The sequence below is a fragment of the Balearica regulorum genome, chromosome 2 (genome assembly GCF_011004875.1).
Source record: "Balearica regulorum gibbericeps isolate bBalReg1 chromosome 2, bBalReg1.pri, whole genome shotgun sequence".
NCBI lineage: Eukaryota > Metazoa > Chordata > Aves > Gruiformes > Gruidae > Balearica > Balearica regulorum.
In genome coordinates this window covers 167,799,523-167,814,782 of record NC_046185.1, presented here as the reverse complement: position 1 = coordinate 167,814,782, position 15,260 = coordinate 167,799,523, and the positions used below count along the sequence as shown (strand labels likewise).

The 15,260-nt window shown below is 70.2% G+C and overlaps 2 protein-coding genes across 4 annotated transcripts in view; one reads left to right on the top strand and one right to left on the bottom strand.

Moving 5' to 3' along the window:
- Nucleotides 1–15,260, top strand: part of LOC104642328 (uncharacterized) — a 41,113-nt gene that overhangs the window by 2,924 nt on the left and 22,929 nt on the right. Inside the window, exons 5-16 of the mRNA XM_075747051.1 lie at nucleotides 65–175; nucleotides 320–439; nucleotides 546–1,267; nucleotides 4,535–4,788; nucleotides 4,870–5,085; nucleotides 5,188–5,361; nucleotides 7,008–7,164; nucleotides 7,595–8,077; nucleotides 12,928–13,209; nucleotides 13,311–14,357; nucleotides 14,527–14,747; nucleotides 14,790–15,135. Of these exons, the coding sequence (XP_075603166.1) occupies nucleotides 65–175; nucleotides 320–439; nucleotides 546–1,267; nucleotides 4,535–4,788; nucleotides 4,870–5,085; nucleotides 5,188–5,361; nucleotides 7,008–7,164; nucleotides 7,595–8,077; nucleotides 12,928–13,209; nucleotides 13,311–14,357; nucleotides 14,527–14,747; nucleotides 14,790–15,135 (4,133 nt within the window). The remainder of the gene's footprint in view (nucleotides 1–64; nucleotides 176–319; nucleotides 440–545; nucleotides 1,268–4,534; nucleotides 4,789–4,869; nucleotides 5,086–5,187; nucleotides 5,362–7,007; nucleotides 7,165–7,594; nucleotides 8,078–12,927; nucleotides 13,210–13,310; nucleotides 14,358–14,526; nucleotides 14,748–14,789; nucleotides 15,136–15,260) is intronic.
- LOC142600652 (uncharacterized) lies at nucleotides 3,748–9,977 on the bottom strand. 3 transcript variants are annotated; one of them, XM_075746967.1, is made up of 4 exons: nucleotides 9,791–9,977; nucleotides 7,269–7,903; nucleotides 5,764–6,078; nucleotides 3,748–5,441 (listed from the first exon to the last, which is right to left on the bottom strand). In XM_075746967.1, exons 2-4 carry the CDS (start codon nucleotides 7,804–7,806, stop codon nucleotides 4,414–4,416), a joined length of 1,881 nt encoding a protein of 626 aa, XP_075603082.1. In that variant the 5' UTR covers nucleotides 7,807–7,903; nucleotides 9,791–9,977; the 3' UTR covers nucleotides 3,748–4,413. The 3 variants fall into 3 exon arrangements, with proteins under 3 accessions (XP_075603082.1, XP_075603084.1, XP_075603083.1); XM_075746969.1 differs by having other exon boundaries at nucleotides 5,764–5,967; XM_075746968.1 differs by lacking the exon at nucleotides 9,791–9,977 and having other exon boundaries at nucleotides 7,269–9,691.

Genomic DNA, 15,260 nt, shown 5'->3' with positions numbered 1-15,260 from the left:
CCCGCACCCCGAGGTGCATTGGCCACGGGGTCGTGGCACCGGCCAAGTCTCTCCTTGTGAACAGAGTCGCTGATCTCCACCTCCGACATCCTGTCCCGGATCAAGCAGGAGGTGGCCTTCGTGGGGGAGCAGCAGTTCGCGGAGGAGCGGGGGATGCCGGCGGACCCCTGCGCAGGTGAGCCCGGCGCTGTGCCGCGCACCCACCGGCTGCCCAACGCTGGCAGCAGCCGCTGCGTTTTGGAGCCGTTGCCTCCCCAGCCTGCCCGGCGCAGGATGCGGCCCCCCTCGGCTGAGTCCCCGTCCCCGTCCTTCCCTGCAGGTGCGGACGCCCTGATCACGGCGCACGACTTCTTGTCGTGGATCAAGCAGGAGGAAGAGCCCTGCGTCCGCGAGCCCTGGGAGCTGCCGGAGAGGGAGATGCTGACGGGTCCCGGTCCCGGTGAGCGATGCTGAGCCCGGTCCCGTGGGACTGGGCTGGGGGTGGGGGAGCACCCACCCGGGCTCAGGGACGTCCCCGGTGACCGGAGTTTTTCCCTCCCCTGCAGCCGGCGAGGGGCTGCTGGTGAAGACGGAGGAGCGATGCCCCCACGCCCAGCCCCCCGAGGAGGTGGGCTTGCCGGGCGGCTCCGGGGAGCTGCTCTTCCCCGGCACCGGCTTTGGGACCCCCGAGGGACAGGCAGCGGCGGCGGCGGCGGCTCTGCCGGCACAGCACAGACTGGGCAAAGCCCTGGGCCCGGAGCCAGGGCCAGGGGCCGAAGCGGCGGGGGTCCCCACCGCAACGCCGGGACCCGCTGAGGAGCGGCCGCACGGCTGCGCCGAGTGCGGGAAGAGCTTCAGCGGGAAGAAGAGCCTGCGGATCCACCAGCGGAGCCACGCGGCCGAGCGCCCCTACCCCTGCGCCGAGTGCGGCAAGAGCTTCAACTGCCACTCGGGGCTGGTGCGGCACCAGATGATCCACCGCGGCGAGCGGCCCTACAAGTGCACCGAGTGCGGCAAGTGCTACAGCCGCAAGGAGCACCTGCAGAACCACCAGCGGCTGCACACGGGCGAGCGGCCCTTCGCCTGCGCCGCCTGCGGCAAGAGTTTCATCCGCAAGCAGAACCTGCTCAAGCACCAGCGCATCCACACCGGCGAGCGGCCCTACCAGTGCCCGGCCTGCGGCCGCAGCTTCCGCTACAAGGAATCCCTCAAGGATCACCAGCGGGTCCACGGGACCGAGGCGGGCCCCCCGCCGCTGCCCCCCCCCGGAATCATGCCCCCCGGGGACTAGGGGCCGCCCCGCCACGGACCGACAACCCCCCCGGGACGGGGGCAGGCGCCGGCCACGCAGCTTCCTACCAAATACAGGCGCCCGGCCGGGGGGCACGGGGAGCCCCGGGGGTGGTCTCTGCCACAGATGGACGCTCTTCCGCCCCCACCGCTCCCCCCAGCAGACAATCTTGCTGCGCTGGATGGGGAGCAGCCCCCCCCCCCCCCGCCGTGTTCCCCCCCCCCCCCAGCCGCCCCCATCCCCCCGCCTGCCGCTCTGCTCCCCGGCCCCCGCTGCTTATTTTTACTGCCCCCCGCCCTGCGCCGTCCCGCTCTGTACAGTGCTTGGGGTGTAGTTTTGTATGGACCATGCGATACGGAATAAAGTCGTGCTGGGCTGCAGCGCCTTCGCCCCCCCCCCCCGCCCCACGGGGTCCCCATCTCCCCCGGGTGCTGCGGCCACACTCCCGCCCGTCCCTGCGGTCCTGCGCCCCGGGAAGGTGGCGGCGCCTGCAAGGCCAGGGATGGGGAAGGGGGGGGATTGTGGCACAGCACCAGTGGGAACAGCGGTGCCGCGGCCTCAAGGGGCGCGGGGTCTGCCGGCGGTTCCGGTGTCACCGGCTGCGGTGGCTTTGTGCCGGCAGGGCTGCGCAGAGACCCCCAGAGCGGGGAGTGGCTGCGCCCACGCGTGAAACCCTGCAAGGGTTCGACGATGCTCCAGGGCGTGTGTGCACACGTGTGCGTGCACACCAGCTGTGGGTGTGCAAGGGCTGCCAGGAGGCGGCTGTGCTCCCTGGGGCAGTGCAGGTCCTGGGTCTGCCCGCCCCCCGGGCAGCTGCAGCCCCCGACCCACGGGGACCCCCCCCCTTATCAAACCCTTCCTACCCACGCGGATTCCCTGCCCGTCCCCGACACGCGAGGGGCAGCCAGCTGCGGGCGAGCTCTCCCCGGGGCACAGACCCAGCACCCACCTCCCTGCGCCCCCGCACCCCTCTGCACGTCATTTCCCTGAGTAATAAAACACAACCGGACGGCCCTGCCCCGCTCGCATCAGCTGCAGGCAGCGCAGGCAGCACTCCCGCGTGTCCTGCCTGCATTTTAACCAGCTGAACCCCCCCCCCCGGCTGTGCCCACCATCACCAAACTGCTCCCCAGCGTCTCCTACTCCTGATTTGGGTCTGTAAAAGTTACTTCCACACGGTTTAACCGCAGCCGTGGATAGCTGTGTCCCTTCCCCAGGCACCCCGCGTCCCCCGAGCTGGGTGTCCCTGTCGTGTGTCCCCCCCCACCCGAGGGAGACGGTCACCCAAAGGCCCCGGCTGGAGCCGATGGCGCAGCAAGTGCCGCCTCTCGTGACGCTTCGTCCCGTGGCTGCTGCCCCACGGCCGGCGCTGGCGGTGCTGCCCCGTCCCACCTGGGTGCCAAGGGACCTGCCACCGAGCAGGGAACGTGGCTGCAGGTCCCCGCACGCGGGGGGAGGGAGGGAAGGGGGGGGGGCATCAGCCCAGGGTGGGCTTTTTAGCGGTGTTGCCACCCCGATGTGGGCCGCAGCCGGAGGAGGAGGAGGCAGGGTGTGCAGGGCTGGAGCTCCCTGGGGACACTGCACGCTCCCGGGGACCTTGCACGCTGCCCCGGGGACCTTGCACGCCGTCCCCGAGCTGCGACCGCTGTCCCACCACCCCAGGGTGGCAGCTGAGGCTGCCGGTTCCGAGCACGGACAACACATCCCGAGGCTGCAGGTCCTGTTCCCTTCCAGCTCCGATCCCAGGGTGCTGGGGGGTCCCCCAAATAAGCGGGGTGAAAGGCGGTGTCGAGCCTGGGGTCGTTCGCCCGCACGCGCTTGCCCCGCGCAGCCCGGTACGGGCTGCGCGGGGCAAGCGCGTGCGGGCGAACGACCCGGTATCGCAGCACAGCACCCAGCCCAAGCAGGCAGGATCGGGGCAGCCCGACAGAGCAGCACCGGGGGATTTGAGCGGGGAGGAACCGCAGGCAGCCGGTGAATTAACAGCATGACACAGCAGCCGAGAAGCGTTGGCACAAGCGAACGGGGACCGGGGTGGCAGAGGAAGCTCAAAAACTTCCCCGAGGCTACTTGGGGAGCAGGGAGAGCACAGGACCCACGAGCAAAAGGCAGGGCAGGGGCGTTGGGGTCTCCCCACGGGCAGGATCAGGCAGCTGCCTGTCTGCGGGGTGGACCAGAGCGGAGGATGGGGGGGGGCACACAAGTCCCCCCCCGCCCCAGCCCTGCAAAGGGCTGCCTTCGCAAGGGCAGGATTAATCCTCAGGTGTCCAACGCGGGTGGCTCGTCACCAGGGTGGGCAGCACTGCCGGCTCGGCACAGCACCGCCAGCACCCGGCACAGCACCGCCAGCACCCGGCACAGCTCTCGGCCCAGAGGGGAGCGCGGCTTCAGCAGGTTCACGGGGGGGGGGGGGGCGGGGGCAGCAGGACCCCTCCTCACCGCGCCACCCCAGCACCGAGTCCACACGCAGAGACGGCTTTTCTGTTTTTTGGGGATTTTTTTTTTTTTTTAACAGAAGTTTATGGTTATATGCAAATTAGGTCATTAAATGATTTGCATAAAATGTTCGCACATCAGCGACTAATTGTTCCTAACTCCCCGCCCCCCAAGGTAGTAATCCTACTGACTAGCGCTGTCACACGGCCCCGTTGACACCCGCGCACGCACACGCCTCCGCCGCGTGCCCGCTCGCTCACGCGCGCCTGGCCGGCCACACTCGCGGGCCTTGCCCCGGGCTGCCCGTGCAGGCAGTGGCACGGCCGCGGGCGCAGGCAGGCCTCCCGGGCACTCGCACACCTTACACGCGAGCGTGTATCGCCGTCTCCCTCCCCGGACACGCGCGTGTGCCCAGCACGCTCCCAGCGCGCCTAGCACAAGGCAGGTGTGTGCAGCCCCGGCCGCCTGCGCCCCCGCGTACCTTCCCCGCGCTCGCGGGGGCCTGGGCGTGCCGGCGGGGCAGGCGTCAACCTTGCTGGTGGCCACACGCTCGCGCACGCCTCCCGCAACCCAGGCAGCTCCCACGTGCACCCACGCACACCGTTCCCCGCGCGCACGCCCCTCGGTCCGTGGCTGGAGCCCCACGTGTGGGCGCGGGAGGGCCGCGGACACACCATGTCCTCCGCGGGACAGCGTCCCGCCCGTCCCTAGCTGTTGGTGAGGAAGAGCCGTCTGTGTCTGGAGGCAGAGCCGCGCGGCCGGCCCCGACGCCGGCCCCGGCCCCGGTTGCCGAAGGGGCTTCGGCTGGGCACGGCGGTCTCTCCCCAGCCGGCGGTCCCGGCCTGCGGCTCGGGGAAGCTGGGCTCAGCTTTGGGCTGCTCGAGGAGCGGGCTGGGGTCCGGCCGGGGCTCGGCCGGCGGCGCCTGGCTCTGCCGGGCGCTGGCCCTCTCCTGGCGCAGGAAACGCAGCTCGTCGCGGATGTCCGTCAGGACGCCCAGCAGGCGAAACTGGAGCTCGCGGTCGCGGGCCCTCTCCTCCCGCTGGGTGGCCCGCTCCTCCTGCCACATGGCCAGCTCCTGGTGGTACAGCTGGTCCCACTGCTCCTCCAGGTCCAGCAGGTGATGGATGTTAGTCCTCCAGCTCTCCCGGCGGTCCTCCCGCAGGCGGGAGCAGCCCAGGCCGCGGGGCGGGCCGGGGGCGGCGGGGGCGTCCCCCGGGGGGGAGGCAGAGGAGGGCAGCGACTCCTCGGTCAGGGCGCCGTGCAGCGGGGAGCGGGCCGGGGGCTCCTCTTCCGCCGTCGGCTTCTCCCAGGTGGGCCCCATCAGTACCCTGGGCAAAGCGCCCATCTCCGGGCCCGGGCCCCCCGCCTGCTCCTCGGGGTGCGAAGAGTCGAGCCCGCGGCCCAGGGGGGGCAGGTCGGACACCCCCTCGTGGCCCCAGTCCGAGTGAGCGTCCACAGGGTTGAGAGCGTCCTCGGGCAGGGAGGTGACGGAGCCCTGGGAGCTGCACCTGCGGATCAGCATGGCCTGGCGGGACAGTTTCATGTCTTCCTCCGCAGACATGGGGGCCTCGGGCCCGGGCTGCATCCCCACGGCCCCGCCGTGGCCCCTCTCCACCTCCCGGCCTTCCCGTTCCTCCTCCTCCGACATGGAGGCGTAGGAGACGAGGGACTCGTTCCGCAGGGATGGGGAAATGGCTGACATGTCCGGAGTCCGCAGCTCCGGTCCCGACTCGGCTGGAAGAGAAGGCAAGGCCTCCGGTGAGCCCCGGCCGCTGCCCCGGCCCCCTGCCCCTCCCTGACACACAGACGTCCCCCTCCCGGACACCCCCGACAGACACAGCAGGCCAACGTGCCCCGTCTGTGCAGCCCTCGCACGCCCCCCAGGCCCCCACGTGACGCAGGGATGGCCGTGGCTTTTGCCTTCCCTTGGATTTGCTGCCTTCTCCTGCCACCGCAACCTTTCACCGGCCGTCACGCTCCCACCAGGTCTCCAGCCAGACCCTGTGTCCTCCCTCCACCGCCTGAAGCCCCGCCGCAGCCTGTCCCGCAGCCTTACCCGAACTGCTCTGTCCTTCCCCTCGGCTGTACTCGCAGATGACAGAGGGGTCGGGGCTCTGCACCGCCAGCCGGGGCACGGCGGAGCCCTCCACGTCCGGCAGGGACGAGGGCTGCCCGTTGGTGTCGATGTAGATGCTGGGGTGGCTGACGCCGGGCTGCAGGTGCATGAAGGACTGCTTGGCCGCGCCGGGGAAGAACAGATCTGCGGGACAGAGGGAAACCAGCTTCAGCCGCTGCGACGATGGCACCGGCAGCTCACGTGCCCCCACGAAAGGGCGGATGGGGCTCCCCAGGAGAAGGGTCCCACGGAATTCTGCTGGGGAGCGACAGTGCGTAAGGGACAGTCACACCTCTGCAAGGTCAGCCTGCCCGATCGCTCACCCCCACCTCCCCCAGGACCGTCCTGAATGCGCCCAGCCCCGAGGGCATCCCCTAAACGTCCTGCAGGACTTCCTCCTTAAGCCCCGAGACCTTCTGCTCTGCAGCAAGACGGGCGTCTGGTTCAGACAGCCCGAGCCCAAACTGAGTGACACGAGACCCACACCACCCACCCGACCCCACGGAAACCTGACGGGCCGAGCTGGAATCAAAGAGGGGAGGAAGGAGCAGGAACAACTAACCCTGGTGTTCTGCGGGGACACAAAGAAGCCAGACACATCCCCTCGGTGGCAACGAAAGGCCAGGAGGGTGTTTGCCTCCTGGCCAGTAACAGAGCCCAGCTGGGATGCGCCCAGCACTACCGCAGGGCCACCGTCGGGTCTTTCACCAACACCTTCCCCCCAAGAATCTCTCGGGCGTTTGAGCTAAACGGGCGTTACACCAGAGCAGGACCAGCAAGAGGTTTGCTCTGCAGGCGGCGGCGGGGCGAAAGGCACAGCCCCATCGAGAAGGCACGGGCCCCCCCAGCCGCACACGGCACCCGGGTGCGAGACGCTGCGGGAGGACGCTGTGATTTCGTGCTGAAGCAGCTGCTCCCGCTCCCTCTGACCTCAGCTAACCATGGGGGGGACTGACCCTGACAGCAACGGGGCAAATAAAATCCCATCCCGTCTTTTACCGGCTGCCTTTAGACAGTATCCAGCAAGGCCAGGCGCTGAATCAAACTAAAGAAAGAAAAGGAGAAAACCCAAAAAGACCCGCTCCCACAAAGTCTGAGGTGTTCCTGGTGATCCCAGGTCATTTCCATGGTGGACTTTTAATTCCAGCACATGCAGTTTCCAACTCTGGTGGCTCGCTACTCAGATACGACAGGACCACGGCCCTGACGGATGCTGTAATCCCGATTCAAACCACGTACGAGAGCAAAACCCCAAAGTCTCCTTCCACGATCCACGCCATGCCAGCTAGCACAGAACGCGAACGCTCGGCAGACCGTGGAGCTCAGGGGGACCGCGGCCTGGTGACATTACCAGGCCGAACGTCACTCGGACAGCGCAGGTGGGGACGCAGCACGGGACTCTGCTACTCCAACTCTCCTCTCCCCAGAGAACCACCACGACTGACCTGGGTCTAAGACGATTTCGGGCTCCGAGTCGTGGCTGGCCTGCAAGAAGGTGGAAGCCACCATCTTCTCCAGGGGCGTGAGGCGCGGCTTGTGGAGGGGCCCGCCGGCGCGGTTCATGGGCAGGTGCTTCTTGGAGGTGATCTTTTTCTTGACGTCCAGCCGCAGGTCGCGCCACTTGTGCTTGAGGTCGTCGATGGAGCGTTCGGTGTAGCCCAGGAAGTTGACGCGGCTTTGGATTTGGGTCCAGAGCTGCTTCCGCCGCACGGGGTGAGCCCGCAGGGCTTCAGACCCATACAGGGCGCTGAAATGCCGGACCACATTCCAGACCAGCGTCTCAGTCTCGTCATTGGAGAAGTTGGCCTTCCTCTTCCGGCCAGATGCTGGCATCGCCTGCGAGGCTGCGGCAGAGGTGGAAGGGGCACAATTGAACCTCGGTCCCCACTCCTCTCTGTCAGCTCCTGGGGGGAACATGGGGCTGCGGGAGCCCGAGGGAGCCGCGGAGGAGGGAGCCGAAGCAAGAGCCCCCGAGGCATCCATGGCAGGGGAGGCTTGGGCCGGGGAGGATCTAAAGAGCCGCTTCGGCACACCACGCGGCAGGGGGGCACCTCATCCCCTCGCCCCGGCTCGAGAGCACCTGGGAGGGGAGAAAAGGAAAGGGCAGCGGTGGGTGGCGGCAGCGCGGGGTGGCGGCGAGGGCCCCCGGCCCTCTCCAACCAGAGGCACCCGGGGGCCCCCTGCCAGCTACCACGGGGGCCGCGGAGAGGGTCGTGGTCACGGTGCGCGCATTGGGACCGCAACAGGGGCCGCGGTGAGGGCCACGGCACACGCCTCGGGGCCACGGCGAGCGCCTCAGCCACGGCACATGCTTTGGGGCCGTGGTGAGCGCCTCAGGGCCACACAGATGGTGACAAGGAGCACCTCGGGGCCGGGCTGAGGGCGATGGGGAGCGCCTCAAGGCCACAGAGAGGGTCTTGTGGTCATGCTGACAGCAAGGGCGAGTGCCTCCAGGACACAGCCTTGGCAAGCACCCCAGGGCCACAGCAGGAGCCACAGCAACAGCTCCAGGGCCATGGCCATCGCCTCTCAGCCACAGCAACCACCACAGCAAGGGACTTTGCCGTGGCCAGCACCACACGTCCACAGCAAGGTGATGGCAAGCACCTCAGTGCCGTGGCAAGGGTCACGGCCATGGTGAAATCACCGGGACTGCAGCAGGTCCATGGTGAAGGCCCTGGCCATGGCGAGCACTTTAGGTTCCCAGCAAGGGCCTCAGTGCCACGGCACAGATCTCAGCCACAGCACAGGTCGTGGTGCCATGGCGAAGGCCTTGGCCGTGGTGAACATCTCAAGGCTGCGGTGAAGACCTTGGCTATGATGCAGGCCTTGGCAAGGGTTTTGGCCTTGGTGAGACCCTCAGGGCCCCAGTGAGCACCTCAAGTCCATGTGAGGACCTTGGGGCCATGGCAAAGTCCTTGGCCACGATGAGCACCTCAAGGCCATGGCAAAGACATTAGTGAAAGCCTTGGCCGTGGTGAACACCTCAAGATCCTAGTGAGGGCCTCAGGCCCAGGGCAAAGACCGTGGCCACGGCAAGCGCTTCAAGACTGCGACAAAGACCTCCGCAAAGGCCTTGGCAACGGTGAACACTTCAAGCTCCCATTGAGGGCCTTGGAGGCATGGCAAAGACCGTGGCCATGGAGAGTGCTTCAAGGCTATGGCAAAAGCCTTGGCCATGGTGAACACCTCAAGCTCTCACGAGAGCCTTCAGGCCACAGCTATAACCAAGACCAAGCCAAGTGCTTCAAAGCCGTGGTGAAGACCTTGGCAAAGGCCTTGGCCACGGTGAACACCTAAGCTGTTGGTGAGGGCCTTGGGGCCACGGCAAAGACCAAGGCCACGGCGAGTGCCTCAAGGGTGGTGAAGAGCTTGTTGAAGGCCTTGGCCGTGGTGGACACCTCAAGCTCCCGTTGAGTGCCTCAAGACCCTGGCAAAGACCGTGGCCACGGTGCAGGTCCTGGGCCGGCAGCAAAGCCCCCGGCCACGGCGAGCACCTGAAGGCCACATCAGGAGCCTTGGCAAGGCGCTCCACCATGGCGCACCCCGAGCGCCTGGGCCCCGCCGGTCCCCTCGGCCCCCCAGCACCATGGTAAAGTCCTCAGCCACCCTCAGCATCCCCAGGCCCCACTGAGACCCCTCCAGGGGCCTTGGCCGAGCGCCTCAGACCCTCACCCGCCCCCTCCCCAGGGCGACGGCCTCTCCCCCCTCAGCCGCGGGGGTGCCCCGGGGAGGGGGGGGGACGACACCGGTTACCGGCTGCACCCCCAGGGCAGGGCCGGGGCCTTCAGCGGGCGGCTTTTGTTCGCGCTTCCGCCGGGCACCGGGGACAAAGAGGCCGGGGACGGTGCCTGCCCCCGGGGAGCGGGGAGGGGGGGGTTGGCCGGGGGCAAGCACCGTCCCCGGCCGCAGGCCTTTCCCCCCCCCCCTCCCTCAACACCCCCCGGGGCAGGGCGGCGGCGCCTACCTGTGCCGGGACGGGCGTGTGATGGGGGGGAGGGGGGGAAGCGGGGGAACGGCGGCGACGGGGCCGGGCTCGGAGGGGGGCTCAGCTCCGGCGGCGGCGGCGGGTAATGGCTCCCGCCTCGGCGGAACTCGCCTTCATTTCCTCCGCCTCCGAGCGGCGCGGCGCGGCGCGGCGCGGGCCCTGCGCGCTCCCGCCCTTGGGCGCCCCCTGGCGGCACCGCCGCGGAACTGCGGCGCGAAGCGACGCGCAGGGGAGTTACGGGGGGGGGGGGGCGGGAACCGCACGGACACGGGGACACGGGGACACGGCGACACGGGGACACGGGGACACGGGGACACGGGGACACGGACCCCCCCCCACGCACCCACCCGTGCACACTGCACCCCCGCACCGCCGTCACTGCATGCTCCGCGGAGACACGTGCACCCCCGTGGTTGTCCATCCCGGTGGGCACTTGGCTGTGCAGCCCGTCCCTGCGTTCCCCGCCCTCGGGTGCTGCGTGCACACCCGTGATCGTGCGTCCCCTGTGGGCACCCCCACACCCCCCCACACCCCCCGGTGCATCCCGGCCCTGCAACCTACCCCCCGGGTGCTGCGTGCTCCCCCGTGACTGCGCATCCCCGGTGGGCGCTTCCTTGCGCGCCCCGTCCCCTGCACCCCCGCGCGTGCTTTGCACCCCCTGCACCCCTGCGTGTGCTTTGCACCCCCTGCACCCCCGCGCGTGCTTTGCACCCCCTGCACCCCTGCGCGTGCTTTGCACCCCCGCGCGCCGCGCCCCCCGACGCCCCCACCCGCGGTACACACGGCCCCTTGCACCCCCGTGGCTGTGCATCCCGGCCGGTACTTCCCTGCGCACCCCTGGGTGCCCCTTGCACCCCCTTCCTCTGCACCCCGATGTCCCCACCCGTGGTACTCGTCCCTGCACCCCTTGGGGGGGGGGGGGTCCTTTGCACCCCCGTGATTACACGTCCCCGCGGGCACCCTTCTGTGCAGCCCATCCCTGCACACCCCCCTGCTGGGGTGCCATTTGCACCCCCATGATTTGTGCATTCCCGTGGGCCCTTCTCTGTGCACTCCACCCCTACAGCCCCCCCGACACCGTTTGTGTCCCGGTGGCTAGTTCCCTGTGCACCCTTGGGTGCCCCTTGCACCCCCTTCCTTTGCACCCCGATGCCCCCACCCGTGGCCCAAACCGCCCTGCACCCATGGGGGAGCCCTGTGCACCCCTGTGATTGCACATCCTGATGGGCACCCCGGTGCAGCCTGTGCCTGCACCCCCACAGTGCTGCTTGCACCCCCGCGCACCCCATCCCTGCACCCCTGGGTGCCCCTTGCACCCCCACGTGCCGTGCCCCCACCCGCGGTACCCACTGCCCCTGCACCCCCGTGACTGCGCATCCCAGCGGGCACCGCCCTCTGCACCCCATCCCACGCAGTGCCGGGTGCCCCTTCCTTTGCACCCCGACGTCCCACCCATGGTACTCACTGTCCCTGCACCCCTGGGGGAGCCCCGTGCACCCCCCCGACTGTGCATCCCCGGTGGGTAGCCCTCCGTGCAGCCCGTCCCACGGACCCCCCAGCTGCCCCCTGTGTGCCCCGTGTGCCCCCTGCCCCCCCGGGGGGGTGTTGTGCTCCTGCGCATCCCCGTGCCCCCCCGTCCCCGGCCAAACGGATGGCTGCACCGTGAACGGCACCCCCAGAGCACCCTGTCCTCTGTCCCCCGTGGGTGCCTCTGGCACATCCTGTCCCACTGCACCCTGCATCTTCGGGGGGGGGGGGGCTTGTACCCCATGTCCCATGAACCCTGATGGACACCTGGGTGCACCCCCGGGGGGGGGCCTGGCACCCACTGCACCCAGATGGAACCATCCTGGTGCACCCTGCCCGTGCACCCCTAAAGCTCTCCCGTGCACCCCGACGGTGCTCAGTGCTTCACGCACCCCCGTGGGTACCCCTTGCACCCCACCGGGCACCCCGTGCGCTCCACCCTGTGCACCCCCACAGGCAAACCCAGGGAAAACTTAGTCAGCACCCCAGCAGGTCCCTGGGTGCACCCTGTCCCGTGCAATGGGTGCCCCTCGCACCCCCTGCCCCTCTCACCCCAACAGTCACCTGGGTGCCCCTCGCACGCACCCTGCCACGGGCGCCCCGACGGGACCCCCACCCTGGACACCCCAGCGAGCACCCCTTGTGTGCCCCAAAGGGCACCTCCCCCCCGGGGACCGCCGCTCTCCCTTCCCCTGGGTCCTGGCTGGGGTCCCCTCCGCAGGGGCGGCTGTGAGGGCTGGGTGCAGAGCACCCCTGGGTGCCACGGCGCTGTGGGGACAGGCCTGTCCCCGCTGCGGGCTACAGCCCAGCCTGGCAGCCTCCAGCTGCGCCTGGTTCCCCGTGCACGCGTGGGGGGTCGTCCCTGCGCCCCGTCCCGCCTCGGGGACCCCGGTGCAGCAGCATCTGCCGTGCCGGCGACAGGGTGCGCAGCGGGTGCCTGTTAGGGCATGCAGTCCAGTGTACACGGGAGAGGGGTGTAGGGGACCCCCAGGGTGCACACGGGTGCCATCCGCACCGCGTGGGACGCAGAGGCTGGCACAGCCCGGCACCGCCGGCGTCCGGCCCCGGGTTCCTAATTAACAGCCACGACAGGGTGGTCAGCCAGGGCCCCGCTGTCCGTGGGTGCTGCTCCGTGGGTGCCACCCGTGGCCCTGGCACCCGGAGGACGGGGACGACGCGGGTTGGGGTGCTGCGAGGGCCCAGGAGTGGCTGCGTTGTCACGGGGCCAGGGGGGCTGTGTCCCCAAGGCAGGGCGAGGGAGGGGAACGGGAGGTTTGGGGTGGCCCCGCTGCTCCCGGCAGCCCCGGGGGAGCGCGGGGGCTCTACCCGGCCCACGGCGGGGCTGGATGTGACGTTAAAACATTACAACCACCGCGCGCGCTGCGCTTTGCTGAATTCTGCCTTTTTAATGCCCGTTGCAAACCTCCGGGCGCCACGTGGTGATGGCAGCCGGTGGCACCCGGTGCCCCCGAACCCCCACGGGAAGGAGCCGCTGCCCCCTGCATGGGGACACCCCAGCACACCCCACTTGCCCCCGCCCCCGGCAAACCCAATAACCCCACTCGGGGCAATTTCCCCCCCGGGGGCAGCTCCACGCCAGCTCCCGCCGGCTGCAGAAGCCACCCCCCGGGAGAAGGGTTCGGCAGCAGGTTTGTGCCCCCGGCGCTGCCCCGCTGGATGACACCCAGAGCGTGGGGGCTCTGCAGCCCCCCCGCACGGCGCTCCCCGCCGGGCACCCCTTTGCCCCCGAGCCACGCGGACCCACGGCAATCCCACGGCACGACTCAGCTGGCGGCGCCGCAGGGGACGGTGGCCAGGCCAGTCCGGTGACGGCCCCGACGGCCGTTGGTCCCCAGCCCGGGCACGAGCGGGTTTGGGCACGTACTGGCCACTCCGCTCACTGCCTGGGAGGGGTGTCGCTGATGAGGGCTCGCCTGGCGCCGGCTGACACCACGTGCACCACATCCTCCAGCTCGTAGAAGGCCTGGAAGAGGTCCGGCGAGGTAGCCCGGCACTCCAGGTACCGCCGCAGCGTGGCCAGGCTCCCCCAGACCTCCCGCTCCGAGGGGCAGGGCTGCACGTCCTCGCCCTCCACCATCCCCTCGTCCCTGTTTGCCTCCGCCGGCTCCCCGTCGCGCTCCAGCTCCTTGTCCGTCGCCGTGCGGTGCTCCAGCTGCTCCAGGCCGGGCGCCAGGGCGAGGGTCGGGGCCTCGGCGTCGGGGCTGAAGCCGGCGGCACGGAAGCAGCTAGCGATGAGCCCCGGGCGCACGTCACCCCAGGCTTGCGCCAGCATGTGCAGGGCATCCAGGAGGGTCGGCTGCCCTGGGCCGTGCTCTGCCGGCAACCGCCGCAGCAACCGGCGCCGGTAGTGGCCCTTGAGGTCGCTGGCGATGCCGCGGTCCAGGGGCTGGGCCAGGGCGGTGGCCGGCGGGACGAAGACCATCCTGACGTTGGAGAGCTGGAGGTAGGGGTGCGCCTCGTGCTTGGCGAGGAGGAGGACGACGCTCTTCCCCTGCTGCCGCATCCCCTCGTTGAACTCCCGCAGCCACTCGGCGAAGAGGGGGGCCGTCACGCCGGCCGGGCTGCCGCCGCGGTAGCTCCAAGGCATCTGCGCCAGGTTGACGCCACACAGGCAGCGGGGCCGGGGGCTCTCCCCCACCGCCCGCAGCGGGACTTTCTCCGAGCCGTCGGCATTGGCGCAGAGCAGGAGCGTCAGCCGGTCGCCGGCGCTCTCGCCATTGCCGGGGCAGGCGGCCGGGAAGAGGACCCCCGTCTCCCCGCAGACGTAGATCTCGGAGGGCGCGTAGCTGCGGAGGAGGCCGGGCAGCGCCACGCCGGCCCAGTGCTCGGCCGTGGGCTGTTCCGCGTCCCCCTTCTCCGCCGGCGGTGTCTTGAAGGTGAGGTTGTGGCGCGCCCCGAAACGAGCCAGCCAGCCGCCGCTGGGCTCCGGGTCTGGCCGGCCCAGCGCCTCGGCGAGGTGTTTGGCCTTGAGGCGGAGGAGCGGGCCGCTGACGGGCAGGTCGGTGGCACGGGCACCCTCCACCCAGCGCAGCAGGGCGGCCTCGAGCGCCGCGTCCTTCCCTTCCCGCTTGCGTTTGCGCTCGGGGTCGCCGTTGCGGTGCCACTCGCTCAGGATCCGCTCCTTGTTCTTGATGATGCGGCAGATCTGAGGCTGCGACACCCCGAAGCGCTTGGCCAGCTCGCTCTGCGACACCTTGGGGCCCTCCAGCATCTCCAGCACCCGCACCTTCTCCGTCAGCGACAGCTCCTTCCGCTCCTTCCGTGGCGCCGCCGTCCCCGCCTCTGCCGTCCCCGGGGAGCGGCCGGCGCAGCGGGCAGGGCGGCAGGGGCTGACGGCGGCCCCCAGCCTCGCCGGCTCGGCGAAGCCTCTCCCGCAGCGGCCGCAGGCGTAGGCGCGCTCCCCGCCGTGTGCCAGCCGGTGCCGCACCAGGTCCGGCTTCTGCCCGAAGCCTCGGCCGCACTCGGCGCACTCGAGCGGCGGCGGCTCCCCTGGCCGGCAACGGCGGCTCTCGAAGGCGTGCGGCGGGGGGACGAATCCCCCGTTACCGGCACCGGGATTCGGCTCCGGCTCGGGGACGCCGCAGTACCTGCAGCCCCGTTCCCGCAGCGGGGCGGGGAAGTCGCCGGGGCCGGCACGGTGGCACAGGGGGGAGCCGGGCGGCGGGGACGCCCCCTCCTCGCTCTTCACCTCCTTGCCCAGCCAGGCCCCTGCGGAGACAGGAGCGCGTTGGGGAGCGGCCCCCTCGCCGGGAATCCCGCGGGACCGAACCCCTCCGGTTCGGCAGGATTCGGCCCGCCACCCGAGCCCCGCTCCCACCCGGCCCCCGGTGTCCCGCTCACCCGGGGAGGGGCCGGCGGGTGCCGCACGCGGCCGGGGGCCCCGGTGCTCCCCGTAGCGCCC